Source organism: Castanea sativa, chromosome 11, assembly GCF_040712315.1.
Source record: "Castanea sativa cultivar Marrone di Chiusa Pesio chromosome 11, ASM4071231v1".
NCBI lineage: Eukaryota > Viridiplantae > Streptophyta > Magnoliopsida > Fagales > Fagaceae > Castanea > Castanea sativa.
Genome location: NC_134023.1, coordinates 44,878,892 through 44,901,657, shown reverse-complemented (window position 1 = coordinate 44,901,657; position 22,766 = coordinate 44,878,892). Strand labels below are relative to the sequence as shown.

General features: G+C 32.9%; 2 protein-coding genes across 2 annotated transcripts; one reads left to right on the top strand and one right to left on the bottom strand.

Annotated features, from left to right (window-relative positions):
* Window positions 1–5,236: 5,236 nt before the first annotated feature.
* LOC142614625 (flavin-containing monooxygenase FMO GS-OX-like 2) lies at window positions 5,237–11,844 on the top strand. The gene is made up of 7 exons (XM_075787179.1): window positions 5,237–5,961; window positions 9,080–9,150; window positions 10,373–10,522; window positions 10,627–10,709; window positions 10,854–10,989; window positions 11,321–11,491; window positions 11,580–11,844. Exons 1-7 carry the CDS (start codon window positions 5,418–5,420, stop codon window positions 11,742–11,744), a joined length of 1,320 nt encoding a protein of 439 aa, XP_075643294.1. The 5' UTR covers window positions 5,237–5,417; the 3' UTR covers window positions 11,745–11,844.
* Window positions 11,845–13,927: 2,083 nt separating this feature from the next.
* LOC142617227 (vesicle-associated protein 1-3) lies at window positions 13,928–19,469 on the bottom strand. The gene is made up of 8 exons (XM_075789997.1): window positions 19,232–19,469; window positions 18,685–18,755; window positions 18,496–18,577; window positions 18,115–18,230; window positions 17,841–18,005; window positions 17,655–17,696; window positions 15,032–15,109; window positions 13,928–14,310 (listed from the first exon to the last, which is right to left on the bottom strand). Exons 1-8 carry the CDS (start codon window positions 19,281–19,283, stop codon window positions 14,203–14,205), a joined length of 714 nt encoding a protein of 237 aa, XP_075646112.1. The 5' UTR covers window positions 19,284–19,469; the 3' UTR covers window positions 13,928–14,202.
* Window positions 19,470–22,766: the final 3,297 nt, after the last annotated feature.

The following is a 22,766-nucleotide window of genomic DNA, read 5'->3' as shown; positions in this document are numbered from 1 at the left end:
TTCTCCTACAACTGCAACTCTCTACATGATTAGTAAATACTAAAAATGGAATATGTATGGGTGTTAGGCCCAGTAATATTTTGTATCCATGTATATATTGGGCCGGCGGCCCAGTCCGAGGACGCCTAATCATCCGAGGATGGGGTTGTTAAGAAGGTCAACTTTGATAAATAAAGAAAGAAGTCAGGTTACAATGGTCCGAGGAGAGATCCAAAGAGAGGTGTCTCCTCGAATGAACAAAGTTGAGGTCCGAAAGGGTGGTCTGCTATCTAGGGCAACGTTCCAAGAGATTCTATCAATACGGATAAGCATCACAGAAACGCAAGAGAGAGAGAAGTCCTAAAATATCTAGAGAGAAAGCTGCTACCACCGCATTGAATGCTCTGCAGTTAACTCTCTGGCCACATTAATGAGGAAGTGATACATGAGCAACAAGGTTCAACCTTACAACTACTTCCAAAGATTTTAAAAAGGTGTTGATGGGATAAGTATCCAGACCAGCAATCTAATCCATACGTGGAGGGTAGAGAGAGGAGGAAGGATGGCATAAAAGGGAGAGGAGACTACCAGGATGAGGGATCGGAGAAGAAATAGAGAAAAACATTGTAGACTTAAGAACAATATTTGTAAGCTGTCATTAAGTGAGATATATAAAAGAACCAGCCTCCTCAAATTGAGTCCAAAGACGATTTTCCTTATATAAAACTGTTTCATCTCTGTTCTATAGTCATCTTGGCCCATTACAATTGATGCACAAACTCATTAGAATCTATATTTCAAACTCACTCTCTATAAATTCATTGTATTGGGCTTTTTGGGCCTCTTCCCTTGCTATTTTTGGGCTTAGGTACAAATTGTGTCCCTACAATTGGCGTCGTCTGTGGGAATCATTGTGTTTTAGTGAGTTTAACATTGTGGTAGGATCAGGTCCACACCAAGCAGGGTCTATGAGATCTCAACGTCAAGATCACTTCCTAAATCTTGAACGAAATAGGGACCGGGAGGGGAGTGTACACACCACCAATACTAGCAGGAGTCAATCAAGAGGCAAGAGTTGTGTCTCTCATGAAGAAAATGCCAAAGCCATGCAGTTGAAGATTGATCATTTGAGGAGAAAGTTGCATCACGAACGACGGAAGCGAACTCCTTCCATTTCTAACCCTTCTTCTGATGATGGTAGGGATAACAGTTATAGGCCCAAGTCAAGGACTCCCCCTAGTGAATTATTCTCGTATGAGAAAGACAACTCTTGTGACCGCAGGAATAGGAATTCATCTTGTAGAGGCCTAAGGAATGACGTTATGAGTAGAGAGTTGAACCAGATTTCTCGATCACCCTTCACGCGTAGAATTGAAGGAGGAAGGCTTCCTTGGCGATTCACTCAGCCAACATTCACCATGTACAATAGTCGAACAGACCCTGTGGAGCATGTGAGCCATTTCAACCAGAGGATGGCTATGCACTCCAAGAATGAGACTTTGATGTGCAAGTTATTCTCATCTAGTTTGGGACTTGTGGCAATGAGGTGGTTTAACGGTCTGGGAGCATATTCTATTAGTTCCTTCAAGGAACTCACCCAGGCGTTTGGATCTCGCTTTATTACGTGCAGCAGGGTTCCTCGGCCCCTAGATTCTTTATAGTCTATGACTATGCGAGAGGGAGAGACCCTAAAAACGTATTCAAACAGATACTGTGAGATATTTAACGAGATCGATGAGGACTTTGATGACATGGCCATAAGAACTTTTAAGGTCGGCCTACCTGCCGAGCACGGTCTGAGGAAATCATTAACAGGGAAACCAGTTGGTAATGTACTTCAACTTATGGACCGCATTGATAAGTATAAACGGGTAGAGGAGGACCAATAGTTAGGTAAAGGCAAAGGCAAAGCGAAGGTGGTCTCTCAAGATATGAGAGACTTCAGGTTGGATAAGTACAACAATAATCATCCTCGGCGGAATTTTTTGGGCAGTCTAGGGCTACTACTGCACCACAAGTAGTTAATGTGTTGTTTCAAGAACCAGTGCATCAAATCTTGGAAAAAAATCAAGAATGAACCCTTTTTTCAATGGCCAAATAAAATGGGAGGAAACCCCACAAGGTGCAACCAAAGTCTTCATTGTCAGTACCACTAAGAGCGAGGACATACTACCGAGGATTGTCGAACTCTATGGGGGCACCTGGAGCAGCTAGTCCGAGGTGGCAAGTTAAAGCAATTCCTTTATCATCCCAAAAGGCAGGGGGGCCAGGCAGGATCGGGATCTCAGAGAGATGCTTCTTCAAAACCATCTCTGGGTACAATCAATGTTATTCTTGCTGCCCCGAGAAGAGTTGGTTCTTACCACTCTAGGGTACTACCTGTAACCTAACCACCTGTGTAGGCATCCTACCCTAAGCCCAAGAAGAGTAGGATGGAGGTCCGACCAATGCTGAGTTTCTCTGATGAGGATAAGGCCGGTACCTTACAACCACATGATAATGCATTGGTGGTTACCCTCACGATAGGGGGATATGATGTGAGGCGAGTATTGGTTGATCAAGGCAATCGGGCAGAAATTATGTACCCTAACTTGTATAAGGTGTTGGGGGTAGAGGCATTGCCTCTTTTTAGATAGGTAATAGATATAAATAGATATTCTTTTGTATTTTGAGTCGGGTGAGTGAGAGATTCACCTAAGAATGGATGATAGTATCAAACTACAAGGCTCCTATGGGTCTTGAGAGATTATTGTCTTTACTTTGTTGATACATGGACTAAACAAAAAAGCTATCAAAATCTGATCCATTATTAAAAGTTAACTAATAAATCGCATGAAGTTATATACCTTATCGTCACTAATATATATATATATATTTTTTAAACATACTTACTCAAACAATTTAATTATACTAGATAATGTTCCATGCGATAATGTCCCACACGATGCAAGGACGCTTGATCATTTCATCTGAAAATAATTTATACTCTTTTTAAGATCCATATGTAATACTCATTTTGGTGTATATATATATAGTATTTATAATGTTTCCCATAATATTGCTAACTACTTTGAAGCTTAATTTTTTTAATTCATATTTTATAATTTTTTCTTATTCGTAGTTTCTGACTATTGAGTCAGTTTTCTTTACTAATATGTGTGTGTGTGTGTGTGTGTGTGTGTGTGTGTGTGTGTGAGAGAGAGAGAGAGAGAGAGAGAGAGAGAGAGATTGGAATTTCATAGAAATTAGATATTTTTAAGAGTCTATACCATATTATAAATTTAATATTTAAAAAAATAAAATAACATCTACATAAAAGGTAGACTTTTATGTCTAAAACCGAACACTTCCTTAACCACTTCATTCTCACCACCAAATTCCAAGACCTCAATCTCAAACACTTTGTACATAATCTAAATTAAACAAAATTATTTGTGTACTAACATAAAGAGAACACAATCAAATAAAGAAAAATTTGCTAAATATACTTCCATTTATCAATATTTAATTTCCTCTAATAGGACCTTTATATCCTCAAAAAACAAAGAGAACGCTAAAATTCAAGAAACGTATAAGCATTGTATTATTGATCTTGTATTATTAATTTTACACATGAGCATTGTCTTTATATAGAAAAGTAGAGCACACTAATTAACTTACAATCATATATCAAAATCATAACAACAAATTAAATAATTTGAAACTAATCCTAAAAAATTGCAACAACTATAATTAATAGCACTAACAACTAAGTAATAAAAAAGATACAGGCGGATAAGTACTGTATGTGAAAGATAAATGAGAATGAACATAAAAACTATGTGAAGAACTACTTGATTGTACTTTTGATGGATAGAACTAACAATATAACTATAGTATGTACACTGTTTGCACACTATTCTTGAATAGCTGAACTAAACTTGAGGTTGCAACTAAAGTTGAGATAGTCTTGATTCACAACAAAGAAAACTCCAATTTCATCATCATTTAATACTTTTATGGTCGGCGCTAATACCAATACCATACTAAATAGTAGTCGTAAATTACAAAGAAACCGATAAATTTTTAGGGCTAAAACAAAATCAAAAAGCTCCTAACCTATGGTATGAAAATAAAAGGCTATGGATATGTGTACATAAAGTAACAGAAGTGCAAAAGGTGAAAATGACGAGTGGAAACACGAAAAGTTTTGTGCTTTGTGATGTAGAACAAAATCTTCAAATTAATTTATGTAATTTATTATATTTGGTATTTTTATATAATTTTCGTTATTTTAGGTTTAAGACATTTATTTCCTTGTTTTTAGGTGCATTTAATATTTTTTAGGTCAAATTTGACATGTTATGGTTAGGTATTAATAAGGATTTATTTTTATAAAAAAAAAAATTGGTCAAGTTCTACAGAGCCCTTAAATAGGCTCTTAAGTTTGTAAACATTTTTCATAGATTATTATCAATAAAATATAGACGTTTTGTCAGATTTTTTCTCTGGTAGATTCTAGTTTATCATCTTATGGATTCAAGGAACCCCTCGTGGATTCGAGGTTTACTACAGGAAACTAACAGTTTAGTTTCTTCAAGCTTCCACGACATCACTTTATGAGAGGGAGAAAAGTCTTGAAACAATGAATCCAAGAAAATAAAGAGTTTTTATCTTTTAAATTTTAATTAATCCTTATCTCTAATGTGATGCTTGAAAAATGTCCTGATACAGTAAATCTAAGAAAATAAAGAGTTTTTATCTTTTAAATTTTAATTAGTTCTTATCTATGATGTGGCACTTGAGTAAAGAATTTATGTGAAAAGTTTTCTTATTCAAGAGAGCACTTGATTGATTGATTGTAAGGATTGTTATTCGGTCAAAAGTCTTATATTTCAACTAATTGACATCTCCTAATGTTTGTAACAACTAACCAAAATATTGAGGATTCAAATCTTCCCTCCACCACCTATCAAATAATAATAATAATAAACTACTGCTATTTTGAAATATAACCAAAAAAGTCTACACTCCAAAAAAAAAAAATTAAGGAAATTATATTTTAAAAAGTTACTTTAATGATTATTCTACTTGATAGCGATTAAAAAACATATAATTTTTTATTTATGAAAAGTTGAATTTTTTTTAAAGAAAAATTGTCACATAGCCTATTAATATTAAATAATCAACTTACTTAGCTGTCGTTTGAATTGTAATGTCAAAACAATATAGGAAAATAGTAAAACCAAATGCGCAAAAGTAAATACAAAATCCAGTCTAAAACCATCAACGGTTTATGTCAATGAATTGAGTTGAGCAATCAAAATTTCCATCAAAAGCAAAAGCACACAAAGACTACCCATCAAAACAAAACATAAGAAAACACAAACACAAACACAAACACTACTATATAAAACTGCACACATCTATTACTTTCTCAAAGCCTTAAAGAAAAAAAAATGCCCATGAAAGAGCAATCCTTAAAAGTGGCAGTGATCGGAGCTGGTGTGTCCGGATTACACACAGCACGTGAGCTCAAAACACAAGGCCACGCTGTCACCATCTTCGAGAAAACCAAGAAACTCGGTGGCACGTGGGCCTATGATCCACGTGTGGAACCCGACCCATTGGGTCTCGACCCGGGTCGGGAAATTGTCCACAGCAGCTTGTACCAGTCGCTCCGAGTCAACCTGCCGAGGCGACTCATGGGGTTCTTGGACTACCCGTTTACGGAGAGAAAGGATCCGAGAGAGTTCCCGGGTCACGAGGAGATGCTCTTATACCTTGAGGATTTTGCCAAGGATTTTGGGTTGGTTGAGTTGGTACGGTTCGAGCACGAAGTGGTTCGGGTTGAACGAGTTGATGAAGTGAGTCACGAGTGGGTTGTTGAGTCAAGGACTCGGAGGAGTGATTCAAAAGAAGAAGAGGAAAAGGAAGAGGTGTTTGAGGCTGTGGTGGTTTGTAATGGTCATCACACCCAGCCACGAATTGCTCACTTCCCAGGTTTGTTTTGATTTTTATCTGTACTATTTAAAGGTTTCCTGTTTGGCATTTTTTTTTTTTTTTAATGGTTTGGCTCTTATATTTATTTAGATACAAAATTAAAAGATAATTCGATAAAAATACAATTTTAACACTTACTAAAATATTGTTTAAAAAATAAGATCACTCTTATAATAATTTTTAAATTATTTTATTTACTTATAAAGTTAATTTTTAAAATAAAAATAAAAGCATAATTCTCTCTTCTTCTTTTTTCGGTTTCCTTTCTTCTAAATTCTAATCTCACTTCTTCTTTTTTGGTATTTGTATTTATTTTTTCAAATCTCTCCTTCTTTATTTTTAAATTATTAAAAAAAAAGTGATTTTTAATGTACTCCATTTTTTTTCTTTTTAATAATTTATTTATTTATTTATATTGGTGTCTAAATTGTTTTCTCTTCACATCTATTTGTACTTTTTTTTTAATAAATGTATTTTCTATATTCAAAATAAAAATCATTATGCATGTGGTTTAATTAGATAGAAGAGAAAAACGTCTCAAACTGAGATTAATAGAAAATTATAACACTAAACCCAAAAAAAAACCTCATTAGGATAGTTTAATAGTTACTTTGTAGTTGGTTTGCAACTCCAATACCTTAATGGTCCTTTCTGATCCCATCCTCATACATTTCATTTTCAAATTTTTTTGAATAGGAAAAAAAAAGATAAAAAGTAGTGAGGGTTTGTTTAAGATCCACTTTTTTTACTGAAACTGAAAATTTTTTGCTGAAAGTATTGTAGATAAAGATAAAAATTAATTGAAATAGTATAGTGAGACTCATGAATAGTACCAAAAAGTGCAGTAAGGCCATGAATAATAACAAAAATAAACTAAATAGTAAAATAAGTATTATTAAACGCACACTAAAACCATCAAAAGTGGAACATTATCGGTGCATGCACTTCTTTTTGGTAAGTGTAATTTTTAAATAAAAAGTTAGAAATAAAAGAAAGGTTTGGAAAATAACAAAAATTAATAAATAAATACTTTTTTTTCTTTTACTTAAAAGTGTTTGAATGCCTAAAAAAAGTTAGTAAATTGTAATAAAAAACTTAACTTTAACTTTAATTAAAATAAAATGAGATAAAATAACTTAACTTTAACCAATACACTTCAACACTAAAAAAACACCATCATTTCATTTTTCTCGTTCATTTCCCAATTTATCATGTTTTTATTTAAAGAATTTTTTTATAGAAAATTTTAATTTATAGCATCCACTCCTGAAAATTGCTTCTTATTATAAAATCAAAATGCTCATTTGGTTTTTGGTGTAACAAGAGACTGTACTAGTTAAGCTAACTAGAATCTACCAATTTATCACGTTTACTAAACATATCTTGTTTCAATCTTAACTTATAAGTATATCTCACATATACTATTAATTATTCTTAGCTATTTGACTTTGCCTTATTTAGATGCTGCACATTTATATATATCATTCATTAATTAACATAGATGAAATAGTGTAGGATATCAAATATATTGAAGCAAAACATTGTTTTTCATTTGAAAATTTTATAATTCTAATAATTACTATTTATATTTTTGGTTTAATTTTTCAATGAAAGTAGAATCTTAAAATTTGACAATAAAGTTCGATATTTGAAACCCTTCCACCAATCTGACGTAAGATTCCAATTTTAACAACCTTAAACAAGTTGAGAATAAGATTATTTTATTTATTAATAATTTGATAGTTACAATAATAGGGAAGGAGATTTGATCAAACTCTATTGCTCTTAATAAAGGAGGAACAAGATATATCACTAAATTATAAGGATCTTGACAAAATTTTCATATGATTGGTATGAAGGAAAATTGGATGTGGAACAGATGGGTGGTGTTATACTACCCCACAAATTTTAATTACCAAATCCAAATTGAGGAAAAAGAGAATGGAAAACATCATAAATGAACATAATTACAATTTTGCACCTCCATTCACCATATGCTTTCCTTTTTTAAAATACAACAAACTCTTATTCCGTACATAAGTAACAAACCAAAAAGACTTCAGCTCTCTCGCTATTAAACATCATATGTCTTATTCAACAATCAGAGACTTTTCCAATTAAGCTATAACTTAACTATTTTTGTTATTGTATGCTATCATATTAATTGGAAAAAAATTAGTCTTGTAAAAAAAAAGGATTCATAGCTTCTTTTTCACAATTATTAAATGTATAATAAAAATAATGTTAATTATAGGGCCAAATAAAAGTAATGTTCACCAATTACACATGTAAAATTCGTGTCAATCGCATGTTTTTACTATTCGATTTATAAACTTATTTTTTATGCAATAATTTAAAAATGCAAATTTGAAATTTATACATTTTAATTCTATAGATGAGGTAGCTATTAATCTATAATAATCTTGAAACTTTGCAAACATAAAGGTATAGCTACATTAATATGCAAATACAATCCTAATATCTGCACCATGATTTTTTGTTTGGAACACTTCGCTGAAGTACCTGCTGTCCTCCAAGATAAAGAGTAAAGACCTTGAAGTTACCCTACATAAAACTTAACCTCCATTGAATAGGAAGAGTAGCCATATTCAAGTTTTCTTCGCCTGAAATATATACCAGTGGCTTAACCTTATATACAAGGGCCAAATATGCCGAATAGCACAATTAAACTCAAGTTCCAAAAATGTGCTACATAACTGAATAACTTTGTTAGGATGTTTTTTTTCCTAAAATTTTGCTAAAATTGTGCTATTTGTCAAATTTGGCATATACAAGAGTGCTAAACTCCTACATTTTCTTTAACAGGATTTAGGCCATCTATGTTAATTGCTTCCATTTCTCGATTTCTCCAATGCTTCATATGAAGTAATATAGTATGTGACTACCTTGTGGCAAAAATATGCTATAAACTTTACATAGAGAGACATAAAAGCAGCGCATGTCTTCATGAAGCTGAAGGCTTTTATATGGTTTCTTGATCTTTGCATGTTTGTTGTGGATGTGCTTCCTAATAGATTATAATTAGTATTTTTTTTATTCTTTCGATTACTTTTTATTCATTTTTTACGAGTGTTGCCATTTTTATATTGTGTGATAGGAATGGATTCTTGGCCAGGAGTGCAAATACACAGCCACAACTACCGGACTCCCGAACCATTTCAAAATCTAGTACGTAAAAGTTAGCATTGTTGTTTTCCAACATCAATTTGTCTTCATCTAAATCATGAATACAGTTTGTTGCTGGCCGCTGATATTCTATGCTAAGTTGTTCACCTTGTTTGCTACAAATACATTCTTGTACTTTATTATCTAGATCTATGCAATGGATAGAAGCAAAACTAAGATTATGGAATAATATTTTATAAACTACTATACAAAACAGAGTTCAGGTATGATTTTTATCGTCATTTTTAAAGACATTGCTTGGGAATGTTCTGTGTTCTAGTTGATAGATTTTAGGGGAACTGAATTATAAAAATAATACTGTCTGTAAAAGATGAAAGACTTGTTTCCATACAAAAGAAATTGTAGATTTACTAAGGCAACAGAAAGAGACACAAAATCTTCTCTTATTCTTTTCAAAACAACTTGCATACTATATTCCATGGACTTATATAGAGTTGTCAAGGGTGTGCTTGTGTGCATGTCAAGGCACCTATATGTTTAATTCCTTAATTATTCGACTTAGAAACTAACAATTGTCTGTGTATAATTTTTCTTGCCTCTACTATAGAAACATACTAGACACGATTTGAAATAGTATATGTTTGAGAACAGGAGAACAATGTAAGACTATTGTTTGGAAATTTTAGTCATCTAGGAATATATCCTCATATGCCAGTGGAACTCTCAGATAGATTTTGCATACACTCATACCCAAGTCATTACATGTTCAGACATGGTTTGGTGTCTTAGGTGTCTATCACATTCTGAAGTAACCATTTAAGATATCTTTCAGTTTTCTATTACATTTTGCTCCAGCGCTGCTTCCATACTTGTCTATGTTGCCTTATGCAATGACCTTGCAAATTTCATGGCTTTATCTAGCATCTAGTTTGTATAAGATTGCATGCATTCAATTAATTATTGGTACTAAGATTCAAACTACAAACTTTCGCTAAAGTAAGGATTTAGAATCATAAAACGTTTTGCTTAGATTACAGGGATGAAGGGGAAAAAAAAAATGAGAAAGAGGCCAAGATAGTATTGCAAACAAAGTGACCTTATATCCAAAGTCAGTAAAATTCACTTTGTCTGCTTTGTCAATGGTGGCATACTAAAAGATCACATATATTGGCTCCACACTTCTTACTTAATTTCATTCATGAAGTGTAATTTTTTTTGGTGCATTTCCTTTCTTTAATTGTATTTGTGTGATCATGGTTGACAGATTGTGGTGGTAATTGGAAATGGATCTAGTGCAGTTGACATCTTGACAGAGATCTCCTCTGTTGCAAAAGAAGTTCATCAAGCCCTACAAGCCTCAGATATCCATTTCAAAAAGTTGGAAAGTCACAATAATATCTGGCAACATTCAATGGTTTGGTGATCTCTTTACTAGAAAATTCTTATTTCTGACAGCTTTGACATCAGAAACTTTGAAATAAATAAATTATTCTCCCAATGGATGGTAACCTTCTGCAGATAGAATGTACTAAAGAAGATGGTAAAGTAGTATTCCAAGATGGATCATTTGTCTATGCAGATGTCATCATGCATTGCACTGGGTAATGCGCTGAAAGTGATTTCATATCTGCTCTATTTTCTTAGTCTCAGTTACATAAATTAAGAACTTTTTTGCATATGCCGGGTTGGTTATTGAAAAATTTTCAATCTCCTTTTAGATGTTGATTATTACTCTCCTCCTGCAGGTACAAATACCATTTCCCATTTTTAAGGACAAATGGAATAGTGAGCGTGGATGACAATCGTGTTGGACCCCTGTATAAACATGTTTTCCCGCCGCAGTTAGCTCCTTGGCTTTCTTTTGTAGGACTACCTTACAGGGTATGCTATTCTGTGCTATGAAGTTGATGAATGTATAAGTATTCAAAAACAAGAAAATATTTCTTTAAGTAATGTGCAGTTTGACATTGCGAGATGAACTTAGCACCTCAAAGTGGTTATGATAGTCCTTATTTGATCACCACAAAGACAAAATGATGAAGATTGGTGTTCCAAAAATGTCAGACATCAAAGCATTAAATTTCTTTATCTTGATGACAACAATTTTGAAAAGCTATATTTTGTTATACATAATATCTCTCTAATGTTATATCCAATACTTCTTATTGCTTCATCTTTTAGGTTGACTAAGTGTTATTCAATATGTAATCAGGGTGTTACCACTTTAATAATTGAGTTACAATCCCGATGGGTGGCAAGAGTTTTATCCGGCAAGGTGGCATTGCCAAGTGAAGAAGAGATGGCATCATCTGTTGAAGAACTCTACCAGCATATGGAGGAGAGTGGATGGCCTAAGCGCCACACTCATCAGCTTCAAAACAAGGTTTCCAAGTGCCATATTAAATAATTAGTCCTTTATCTCTCTCTCTTATACACACACATTGCTTATTGACATTTGTTTATTTAATCAGTTTGATTATGAAGACTGGCTAATCACTCAAATATTGGATTTACCACCCCTGGAGGAATGGAGAGAGCAGATGTATTTCTCTGCATTGAAGAAGATTATTTCAATTGATGATGATGATTTTCGGGACACCTGGGATATTGACAAGTGGATGCAAGAAATAGCATGAAATTTTTTATTTTTTTATTTTGAACAAGATTTATATTTTAACTTTCCAATTTGACTTTATCATGGTTGAGGATTATGTAGGATTATGTTTTGTTATTAAATAATTTTCCTTCATGGATGTGTAAACTGTAAAGTCAAATTAATTGCTGTACTTCAAATGTAGGATCAATTTGAAGTGTTCCAAGTAAGTTTGGCCTGTGAATAAGAGAAGGAAGGTATTAAGGTTATTCGAAGCAAATACAAAAACTCCATGCTCTTGTTTATCTTCTCCTACAACTGCAACTCTCTACATGATTAGTAAATACTAAAAATGGAATAAATGTATATATGCTAATTATATTAAATGTTCAATTTAGTATATATATTAAATGTTTAATAAGTTGAATTCTTAAAACATCTTTGAAACCAAATTAAAATAAAGCAAATACTACTAAATTGAAATATGGTAGAAGAAATAACTTATTTCAATTCTTTAGTGCCGAGTTTATAGGTTTTTTTTTTTTTTTTCCTTTCATTTCTGCTTTTTATACCATATTTTTACAAAATTATGTTTTCCATATTGTATACATTTCGTCTAGCATAGTTTTAGAGTATTCACATCAACCTCAATACAATTTGTCAAATTTGGCAAAATGGTGTCTTCAAAACCACGAAATCATCATTATAATCAACATAAACTTTTGTCAAGGTGTAACTTAGTAAAGCAAGGCGAGTGAATCATTGTTTAACAAGTTTTAAAGACGTTCCTGCACTGAAAGGGTTTGGAGGGTAAACCTGGAGAGAATGTCCAATATCGCATCTGGAAGATTTTTTTTTTTTTTTTTTTGAGAAACAAACACACATACACATATATATATATATAGGTGAGGGGGATGAGATAATGGAATACACTCACACGCCAACACCAAAACTACATGTGGCATCTGGAAGATTTGATATTTCTTCTTGTGTGGATTCATGTGTATCACGAATATTAATGAAATAAGAGAAGGAAAGGTAGAAGGTTAAACTAGAGCAATGGTGAGAGAGGTATGTCATATGATATTACTACTAGAAGAATAATATAAGGCAAAACTTGTGTGGACTTGAATGATTTAGTAGGCTTTTTTTGGGGGAGGAGGTGTGGTTCTCAGAAAAGTTTATAAGAGAGCTTCGTAAACAAGCCAAGGAAGCTAGTCAGGTTATATATGTGAACATGTGAAGTTACACTTTGCATTTAATTGTTCTTGGAAAAGATAGAATTGTTTGTGTTTTAGTGATCAATGCAAATTATGTATTTATATTTTATTGAGAAACATATGTAATAAAACTTTTAAGAACTGTATCTGTGTTTTGCAAAAATATAAAATAAAATAATATAAAATCTGAGGAAACAGAAAAGATAGTAGAGAAATTACTAAGAAAAGAGATGAGACTTAAATTAGGAATTGTTTTTTTTTTCTTTTAAAATATTGTGCATAACCTTATGTTGAAAATAAAAATTATACATTTTTTAATTTTTACTATTTTAACTAAAATTATTTAATATTTTAATTAGAAAATTAATTCATTGAAAAAATACATTACAAAAACATTTTTTAAAATGAAGTTTGCTAGAATGCATTCTACAATAATACATTTTCACAATATAGTCTAGTGTTACCAAATGCAACTACAGTGACCGTGTATATTTGCACGGTTACTGTAATAAGTGTGTAAATTTACACATTTTTTACACCCCTGACGTGGGTAGTTTTGGAGGAAAATTGTGTAAATTTTGACACTTTTTTGTATTTTAGAGGCACAGGTGCAGATGCTCTTATTGAGTGCAAGAAAACATACCATTGTTCACTTCACCAGGGTGGGGAAAAAAATTGAAATGGAAATCTCTTGATAGTAGCGTGGGACAAACAGTGTTCCCATGCAAATTACAAAAGAGAATACGGGACCATTATGTCATGCAAGTGCAACACAGAAATCGGGTCTCTGATGGATAAACAATAAGTCTTACCGCAAGAGCAAAACCATAGAGCTATCAGGTCCAGGAAGAGCTCCCAACGTGTAGCACACTTAAATATATTTCACCAAATAGCATCACTAGCACAATTCTTGAGTTGAAGCAAAAATCCCCAGATTACAATATGTGGTAATCAATGGGCTGAGCACCAATTAAATAAACGAATCCATTCATAACAAACACTCAAAGAAAGTAAAAAATCTCAACTAAACCAAACAATCAATATTGTGTATTGAGTGTTTACAAAAAGCTGAACTCATCCAACCACACCTCAAATCAAGAAAGTTTGCTTAAAGACAGAATAATCATTCAAAATGTCAAGTAAAATTATAAGAGGCTACAATTTACACACTATATAAAAAGACCTAAAAAGTCTTAGAAAGATATGGGGCAACAACAACAATCTTGATTCCAACAACCGGGTAAGAAATAAAAGATTTGCTTGAAATGCAGGTTTCTACGTTTACTTAACGAAGTAACCAGCCAAGATGCCAATGAGACCAACCAGCACCACAACCAATAACGAGAAGCCACCAGCACGACTTTTGCTAATTTCTTTTCTCATAATATCCTGTCAAACATAGTAATGACATTATGACAAGGTACAGCAAGTATGAAACATAAAATTTATTAATATGACAACGGAAAACAGGATGGAGTAAATTGACAAAATGCACCACATTCGTCACAAAGAATTACACATGGAAAAAGGGTATTTGTAAAAGAACAAATGTTCTTTCCATTTTAACTATTATATTAACTTTCAATCAAGGATGCTGGATTCATTGCAAACCCCAAGTCCATAAAAAAGGAAGAGGGAGTTTTGAACTGATCAACCAGCAAATACCTAAGTAAACCAAGTTGAAGGCTAACCCCACAGGAATAATTATGTACTATATCTTATATAAACATTCCACGACAATAATTAAGTACTATATCTTACAAGTGGTAAATATTTCCGTACCATCCAAAAGCAGTGAATTAGAGAGAACTTTTGTACAACAGACTATCAAATACTTAACATGCTAACTGAAGCAGATGGATTAGTTGTTGTACCCACTTTGCTTAACTGAGTTTCAAGATTGACAATTACGTATGGCCCCACTCAAATTACTTTAGTTAAGTGAAGTAGGGCCTTCTACTGAAACCACATAACAAGAAAAATCACACAATCTCTAGAAAATATTGGAAACAAGCAATATGAATATGAATTTATTGGAAAACCACAGGAGTATTTAAAAATAAATAAAAATAAAAATTTAACACCATAAATGCAAAAACAAAACCAATACCAGCTCCTGACGTAGTTTTTGACTTTGTTGCAATGCAGAATTTTTCTCATCAGTCAACTGGGAAATCAAAGACCATGCCTGAAGGAAAAATATCCATTAATTATTGCTTTGCAAAATGGCAAGGCAATCAACCAATTCTATTAAAGGGAAAATGAAAATAATCCAGCACATTAAGCAAAGAAAATAAATTAGACATAAAACAAACTTCAAGCAAAATGAAAGACAAGCAGTTTCAAAATTGACAAGAAGATAGTACTTAACAAAACTTTTTTTTTTTTTGATAGGTGAAGATAGTACTTAACAAAAGTACAAAACACAACAATTTTCCTATTTGGTACGCTTCCCATAGGGGTAAGGAGCCCATTTAAACCTTACCAACCAATTTTTCAAGATAGATAGTTCTTCATTACTAATCAATATTACCCATTATCCCATCCATTAAACAACTTAAGCCAGCCTCATTTCTTCTACTTCTAAATTCCTATCCACTGGCATAGCATATGGCTATAGAAAGTATCTGTATCAAGAGAGATGAAGACATAAAATTTACACGAAATAGAAAACTCCTGAAACAAGGCTGAGAATGGGGCATCTAATTTTGTATTGACCCAACGTAAAATTTAAGCTTGAACTTTAGAACGTGTTTCACATTGATTTTTATCTGTATCTTGTTGTCACCATAACAAGGCTGAGATGAGAGCATCTAATTGTAAGCCAATACCTAAGACAATTTTTCCAGATAGATAATTCTTCATTACTAATCAATAACACCCATTATCCCATACATTAAACAGCTTAAGCAAGCCTCATTTCTTCTACTTCTAAATTCCTATCCACTGGCATAGCATATGGCTTTAGAAAGTATCTGTATCAAGAGAGATGAAGTCAAAATTTACACAAAATAGTGAACTCCTGAAACAAGGCTGAGAATGGGGCATCTAATTTTGTGTTGACCCAACTTAAAATTTAATCTTGAACTTTAGAACATGTTTCAAATTGACTTTTATATTCTTTTTTATAGTTAATAGATATCTTCATTAAAAAAAGTACGTCATGTTCATGATGATAAACAAAATGTACAAGAAACAAATACAAACAAATCAAACAGAGATAGAATGCACGAAATCAAAAATGGAAATACATTGTGTAAAACCCCAAGTTCGAGACCACCCAAACAATGTCCCAACTAGCAAAGACCACTTTTATCTGTATCTTGTTGACACCATAACAAGGCTGAGATGAAAGCATCTAAATCTAAGCCGAAACCTAAGACAATGGTGGGCTATAAGTACAACAAGTACACCTCTGACTTTATTACTTAAATTATTTCATTTAAGTAACAAATTTTTCCCCCCTATACTTTAGGCCTGAAAAGAGCCAACTCCAAGCATGAAAACTAAAATTTAATTAACTAAACGAATTAGCCTCCACAAAAGCAAGTGAAACTATTGGTTTATATTAAATTGCTACACCCAAATAGCTATAACCTACAAATAACCTTACTCTTTGACTCCCAAATTTGCATTTTAAGATTTGACCTCACTATAAGTAGGGAGGAGGGTGTGACTAACATGTAACTTCCTGAACACCAAATCAATATTTCTTTACTTGAGAATGTCCCATAGAGTGGATGACACCCACAAACAGAGGCCAGGCTATTACCTGAAATCCTAAAGGAGAAAATGCCTTTCTTGGCACAACTGGAGTAAAATAAAAACAAAAATCTTAAGAGAGGCACGTCATTTAATAGCAAATAACTGGACCAAAAATTTCCACTCCTGCTAGGTCCATAAAGTTTCAAGGGCTCCCCAATTTTGGAATTTCCTTTCACGCTGGACCAGCCAGACATGCAATATTACATGAAGAGTCACTTCCAAAAATCTTTATAATTTGTCATTTGATTGAAGTGCTAAACCAACTCCCCCTAAATCAGTTAACATAATATAACCTACAATTATAAGTACATAGGAGCTCATCAAAACTGGAACTCAGAGACATGATTAAGATAACAAACAATATTAAACTGACTCAGTTGAGAAAAGAATAATGTAAAACATCAATGCTATATTACCATTAGGACATCTAGCACCACCATTTACTATCGCCATTTTGCATCAACATTTAACATCATTACAAATTTAATTCATACTGAAGAAAATGACAAATAGAGAAGTTTTCCTCAAAAAATGGTAGCTATCAACAAATAGATTTTGGCTTTTCCAATTAAGTGTCAATGAAACATAGAAAAAAAGAATACAATATGAAGCATCAACAACTAATTTTATGATTTGATGAAGCTCTGCAGTCTTTATTTCCATAAAATTTTGTAAAGCATCATACCCATTCCCAGCCATTTAAACCCTAGGCAGACATTGACTCTTCCAAGAAAGGCAATATCAAACTATAAGCTTGATAACACCACATAGATCCTTCCAACTATTTATATACACGCAAAATAAGTAAGCATAATTATTATACCACTAAATGGTTCAAACATCCTTCAGCATACACTAAAAACATAAGTACTCCACATTCTCTCAAAGATTAACAAAGGAACAGCATGGGGAAAAAAATTCATCATTAAAACGAAATACATTAATCATTAAAAATAATAGAGGTTTACCTCGGAAGACTTCTCATTAGGCTCCTCTAAAGATCTTGACACCTAATTTTAGAACATTTAAAACAATATACCATGTCAATAGCAAACCAGAAGGCTGTCAATGTCTCCATACAAGCTTCTTAAATAATGTTTAAAATGCTAAGAAAATAGAATAGATTTCAAGACAGGAAAAGTAAAAACACTTACAGCATCAAACAATGAACGATTTTGATGCCCATTCTCAAGCACTGATGATGCCCTTGGGGAAGAAACTTCTTCAGGTTCTTCAGGGACAGGTGATGGGGGATTCGCAGGAATGTAACTGACCCTCAACTTGAACTCTTCCACAGCCTTACCACTCTCTTTGTTAAACTAGTATATTATACCACGTTAGTCCAGGGAAGGAAAAAAAATCCAAAAAACACTACAACGCCACCCCCCCCCCCCCCAGCCCAAAAAAAAAGCAGGAAAACCATCGCACCATTTCAGGGGTTATGTCTTTTGTAGTCACACCATCAGGCACAACAACACTTTGAAGAAGGAATTTGTCCTTGCACTGCAAATCAGCAGGTGTCTCTCTTTGAGCTTGCATTGTTACTGCCAGAATACATGCCAGGAAACTCATCAACCAAAACTAGATTGATATAGACAAATTACAATGTAAAATGATAGAACTTTAAAACCTGGACAAGCATTTTAAAATTAATACTTAACCAATGTGGCAAAAATTATTTAAATAAAACCCATCATCAGGCAATTCAAATTCTAAAGTGGAAAGTGGAAAATAACATATTATATACATTAAAGAAATGAACAAGAAGAACCACTTACTATTAAAGTTACTAGTAATTAAAGTATTTACCTATAACATTGCATGAGCCTCCAGGCAAAACAACACCAGCATTGGGCCGGACGCTATATTTTTTGGGGTTTGTTGTTTTAACCTAATCAATTACAAACATAAGATAAGCATAACACAACATGCCAAACCATAGCTAACCCAAATATATTAAACACTAGAAAATTAAAATTCAATAGGAAACCAAACTACCTTGAATGCCACATATTTGTCTGTTTTATTGGTCAATTGCATAGAACATGAACTCTGCTTCTTCAATTCAACTTTACCAATCACATGCCAAAATTAACCCCATATATCAGAAACAAACAAATTGAAAAAAAAAAAAAAAAAAAATACAAACAGGAAATATATCAATAAAAAAACATCATAGGCAATTAGACAAAACAGCAAACAGAAATAAAAATTAAAAAAAAAACCCATAAAGCTTACAGATTCTGAAAGCAACCTAAATAAACTGCAAATTTTCAAACCCAAAAAACCCAAATCATGTTCTATTTTTTCCCCCTCAGTTTTATCGCGTAACAAACACAGTACAAAATTTTCCCAGGAACCAAACAGAAAATTAGGGCAAATCATCAATTATCAACGTGCATTTTGCATTCCGATCAAACCAAAGCAGCATTTAGCAAAAAAAAAATACACACACACACACACAACAAACCTACTAAATTTTCTGTGGAACCAAACAGAAATTAGGCTGAGAAAACTAAAGGAATGGGAAAAATGAAAAACTTACCTTGGAATTTGAGTTCTGTAGGTTGAATGTTGAGAAGATCCCAAGTACTCATGGCTATGAATCCTAAAGTTTTTTTTTTTTTTTGAAAATGAAAAACGAAAAAACAAAAATTGTTGTAAGTAAAATTGAAATTAGGGTTAATGGAAAACGAAATCCTATATATAGAGATATTAATATAGAAATGTTTATGTTTGTGAATGATCTGACAAAATTTATTTTGGGAAATAGAAATCACGGAAAACAGTTTTCGTGGTTTCAAAATATAGTAGAGCTGTTGGAGATAGCGTCACATGCGGGTGTGATTTTAAGTACTCCTTTTTTGACCGTTTGAATGATGATCTGACGGTGGGTGATTGGGCTGTCATTTTCGTGATTTGAACAGACGGTGACGGAAGATTTGGGTTCTTGTTTGGTTCGCTTTTTTTTTCTTTGGTTTGATTTTGGGTTAGGTTGATCTGGGGTAATTGAGATTGGTGTGACGAAAATGCCCCTGGTTATTTTTTCCTTTTCTTTTTTTTATGCATGGTGTGGTGTTTGGAGAGGGGTGTTGTAGAAGGGTAGAAATGGAAGAAAGTGAAGTTTGGAGGTAGTTCTTATTTGTGGCATTTTGTGGCCAGTTGGGATTTGAATTGTATTGCTATGCTTATTCTTTTTTTATTTTCTTTGAAGTAATTAATTAATGCATTTGTCAGCCAAGAATATTATTATATGGTAAACAGAATGAAAACAATTTATTAGTTTTCTTTGGATCAGATTCTTCTTTTCTTTTATTATTAAAAAAAATCTTGTACCAGAGAATAAATTTTTAATTTTTATCACAGCTTAGTATTATTTATTTAAAGGCATCCGCTCCTGATATAACTCTTTATTATTAAATCACGACATCAATCAATTTTTAGTATAAACAAAAGAATTGAGCCTCAAATTTTTTATTTAACCATGCAAAACTTAAACAGTTAAACTAACTAAAACACGCCCAAATTATGAGTGGTATGGTCCACACAAAATTCGTAGACAGCCACTTATATTATATTCTGTCACGTACAAGAGTTGTTTTTTTTTTTTCTCTTGTTCTTCTCGGTGCGGTTTGTTTTTATTAGCTGTATTGTGCTATAGTTGTACCTAAAACCAAGGCTTTAAAAAGATACAATGTGAACATCCTCCAGCTTCATTGAAGGGTATACACACCTTGCAACTTCAATTGAGAGAGATATGTTGTTAATTAGTCTATACGTCAACTTATGACAACACTAAGAAAAGAAAGTATTGGATGTGATCATACACAATGTCCAAACAAATACACATGAATTTTGTCCAAGGATAAGAATACAAAATTTAAAGTAAGTGTAGAGCATAAAAGAATATATATGTGATCAATCTTAACTAGTTTGTTAGTGAGCTATGATTTTGAAATTTTGGTACTAAAACCTAATTCTTATTGTTGTATTTTGAGCTATCAAATTAGTCTATGACGTCATTTTTATTCTTGTGTAGATTTTTCTCACTATTTTCTAAATCAAAATTGAGTTAGTCCAACTTTCGGAAAATTTTCTATTTTGGGTGTGTTTAATTTTTACATCCACATTACTCAATGCTCAAACATAACTCAATTCAACTATCATGGCAGCATAAATAAAGAGAAAATAGAAATTTTTTGCTTCCAAATCTTTAAACCCCACAAATCAAACAGAAAGTTCTATAACTATGATTAGTCATTTGACCCTATTTGAGGAGAATTATGGTAGACTGTGTCACTTATTCTCCATTACACTAAAAGACTCACCTATAATTTCTCCTATTTGTAGACACATTGAGACCAAATTTGCTCAGTTACAACTTTACAAGGCATTAAAAAAAAATACATGTTTCATAGTATCTATCTTAAGTCTTAACCTCTTTGTCCATATCATTTTCCATAACTTCATCCACTCATGCAATTTCATTTTCCATATGGTAAGCGGACAAAAATCAATTTTAACTCAAGTTAGATGGATGGTTAATATATGACGGCCCAATATAATTAATTTGTAAAGAATGGGTTTTCAAGGTCAACCTTAGTATGCCTATATGGTTTAACTTTTAAGTTAATGGAAAAATATCAAATAATACGTAGGGGAAAAGTAGATTTTGATATTAACTCTTCCTCAGGTTAGTCCGAGAAGCACTAATTCATATAATAATCAAATCTCGATTATAAGGTAGTGTTACACAGAGTATGTTTCTTTTTCCAGTTTATTTCGTCCCCTTAATCTGGAGGTGTTCCCTTTGTTTATATAGCTATATAAATTGTATCCTATCTCTCTACTTGTACAGCCACTGATTTTCCTTCAAATACTTGTCCCATCAAAGTTTTGTTGGAGATGGTAGAATGTGCTGTAAGTTGTGAGAGTACTGTTCAGGAGTCATTCTACCATTAATGTGGCTAGTTGAGTTGGTGCAATGCATTGAATGCGAAGGTGATGAGTAATTTTCCTGGATATTTTCTTTTTTCTTTGCTTGCACGTCTCTACCGCCTTCCTCGGTATTTTGTCCTTTGGTCTAAGTGGCCTGCTCAATGCCTCCTGAGAAACACTTGCTATTCGAACTCTTTAGGCAATCGACCTCTATTCTCGGGCTCTCATTTATGTATTGGGTCAAAACTAATGAGGGAATGGGCCCTTCTACCTCCTTGAGTTGGACCCATAAAACTCTATTCTATACTCAGATCTCACCCCTCCCAAAAAAAATTTTCCCTACAATGGTCCATTTAGGGCAAATCTCTTTGCTCAACATGATAAACTGATTTTACAGAGAACTTTTTTTTTTTTTTTTAAATAAACTTCAATTTTGTTCACATAAAAAAGCACCAAGACAATCCCTCAAATAGGCAGAGTGGACAACTTTGGGGAGATTATCCTTATGAAAAGTAAATGAGTCACTAGCAGCAAGGGAGAATTCTGTAGTGACATGAGTTGTAGAATTGCTCTCCCTTTTAACCCAATGAAGATAACATTGAACAAACAACCTTCAAGTCTTAAAATACTACTAACTATATTACTAAAGGGTCAAAGCATCTCTTTGCATCTCCTTCAATAATGATACGACATTAGCTATTATTCTTGGTGCCCAACATATATACACCTCTCTTTTTTTCTTTTTTTGAGAAAGTATATACACCTCTCTTGGTTGCCATGAAAGATAAATAAAAGAAATATTTCTAACTTTGGTGTAACATATATCTATAGCAATTCGGTCTATGCCAAGTGCCTTGTAGCTGCATATTCTGATTTCTTTTACAAGGAAAATTTAGGTTCAAATCCCAATTTCTCTATTTGTTGTAATGATTTATCAAAAACTTAAAAATACATAAAAATAATGTTTTAAAAAAACTCCGCCTTACTCCATTACCATCTGTTCAGGGTTCAGGCTATTTTTTTTCCCATGTCAAAGTATCCATGCTCCAGCACATTAAAAAAACTATCACCTCCGTGCAAGACTTGGTTTGGGCTTGAATAAAATCCAAAAAAAAATATAAACCCTGGTGGCCACCTATTAG

Coding starts and splice junctions, on each gene's coding strand:
- LOC142614625 (XM_075787179.1), top strand. CDS start 5,418: ATGCCCATGAAAGAGCAATCCTTAAAAGTGGCAGTGATCGGAGCTGGT. Junction 10,523..10,626: donor ATATCTGGCAACATTCAATG/GTTTGGTGATCT, acceptor AACCTTCTGCAG/ATAGAATGTACTAAAGAAGA. Junction 10,710..10,853: donor GTCATCATGCATTGCACTGG/GTAATGCGCTGA, acceptor CTCCTCCTGCAG/GTACAAATACCATTTCCCAT.
- LOC142617227 (XM_075789997.1), bottom strand. CDS start 19,283: ATGAGTACTTGGGATCTTCTCAACATTCAACCTACAGAACTCAAATTC. Junction 18,756..19,231: donor TACAGAACTCAAATTCCAAG/GTAAGTTTTTCA, acceptor TGATTGGTAAAG/TTGAATTGAAGAAGCAGAGT. Junction 18,006..18,114: donor AAGACATAACCCCTGAAATG/GTGCGATGGTTT, acceptor ATAATATACTAG/TTTAACAAAGAGAGTGGTAA.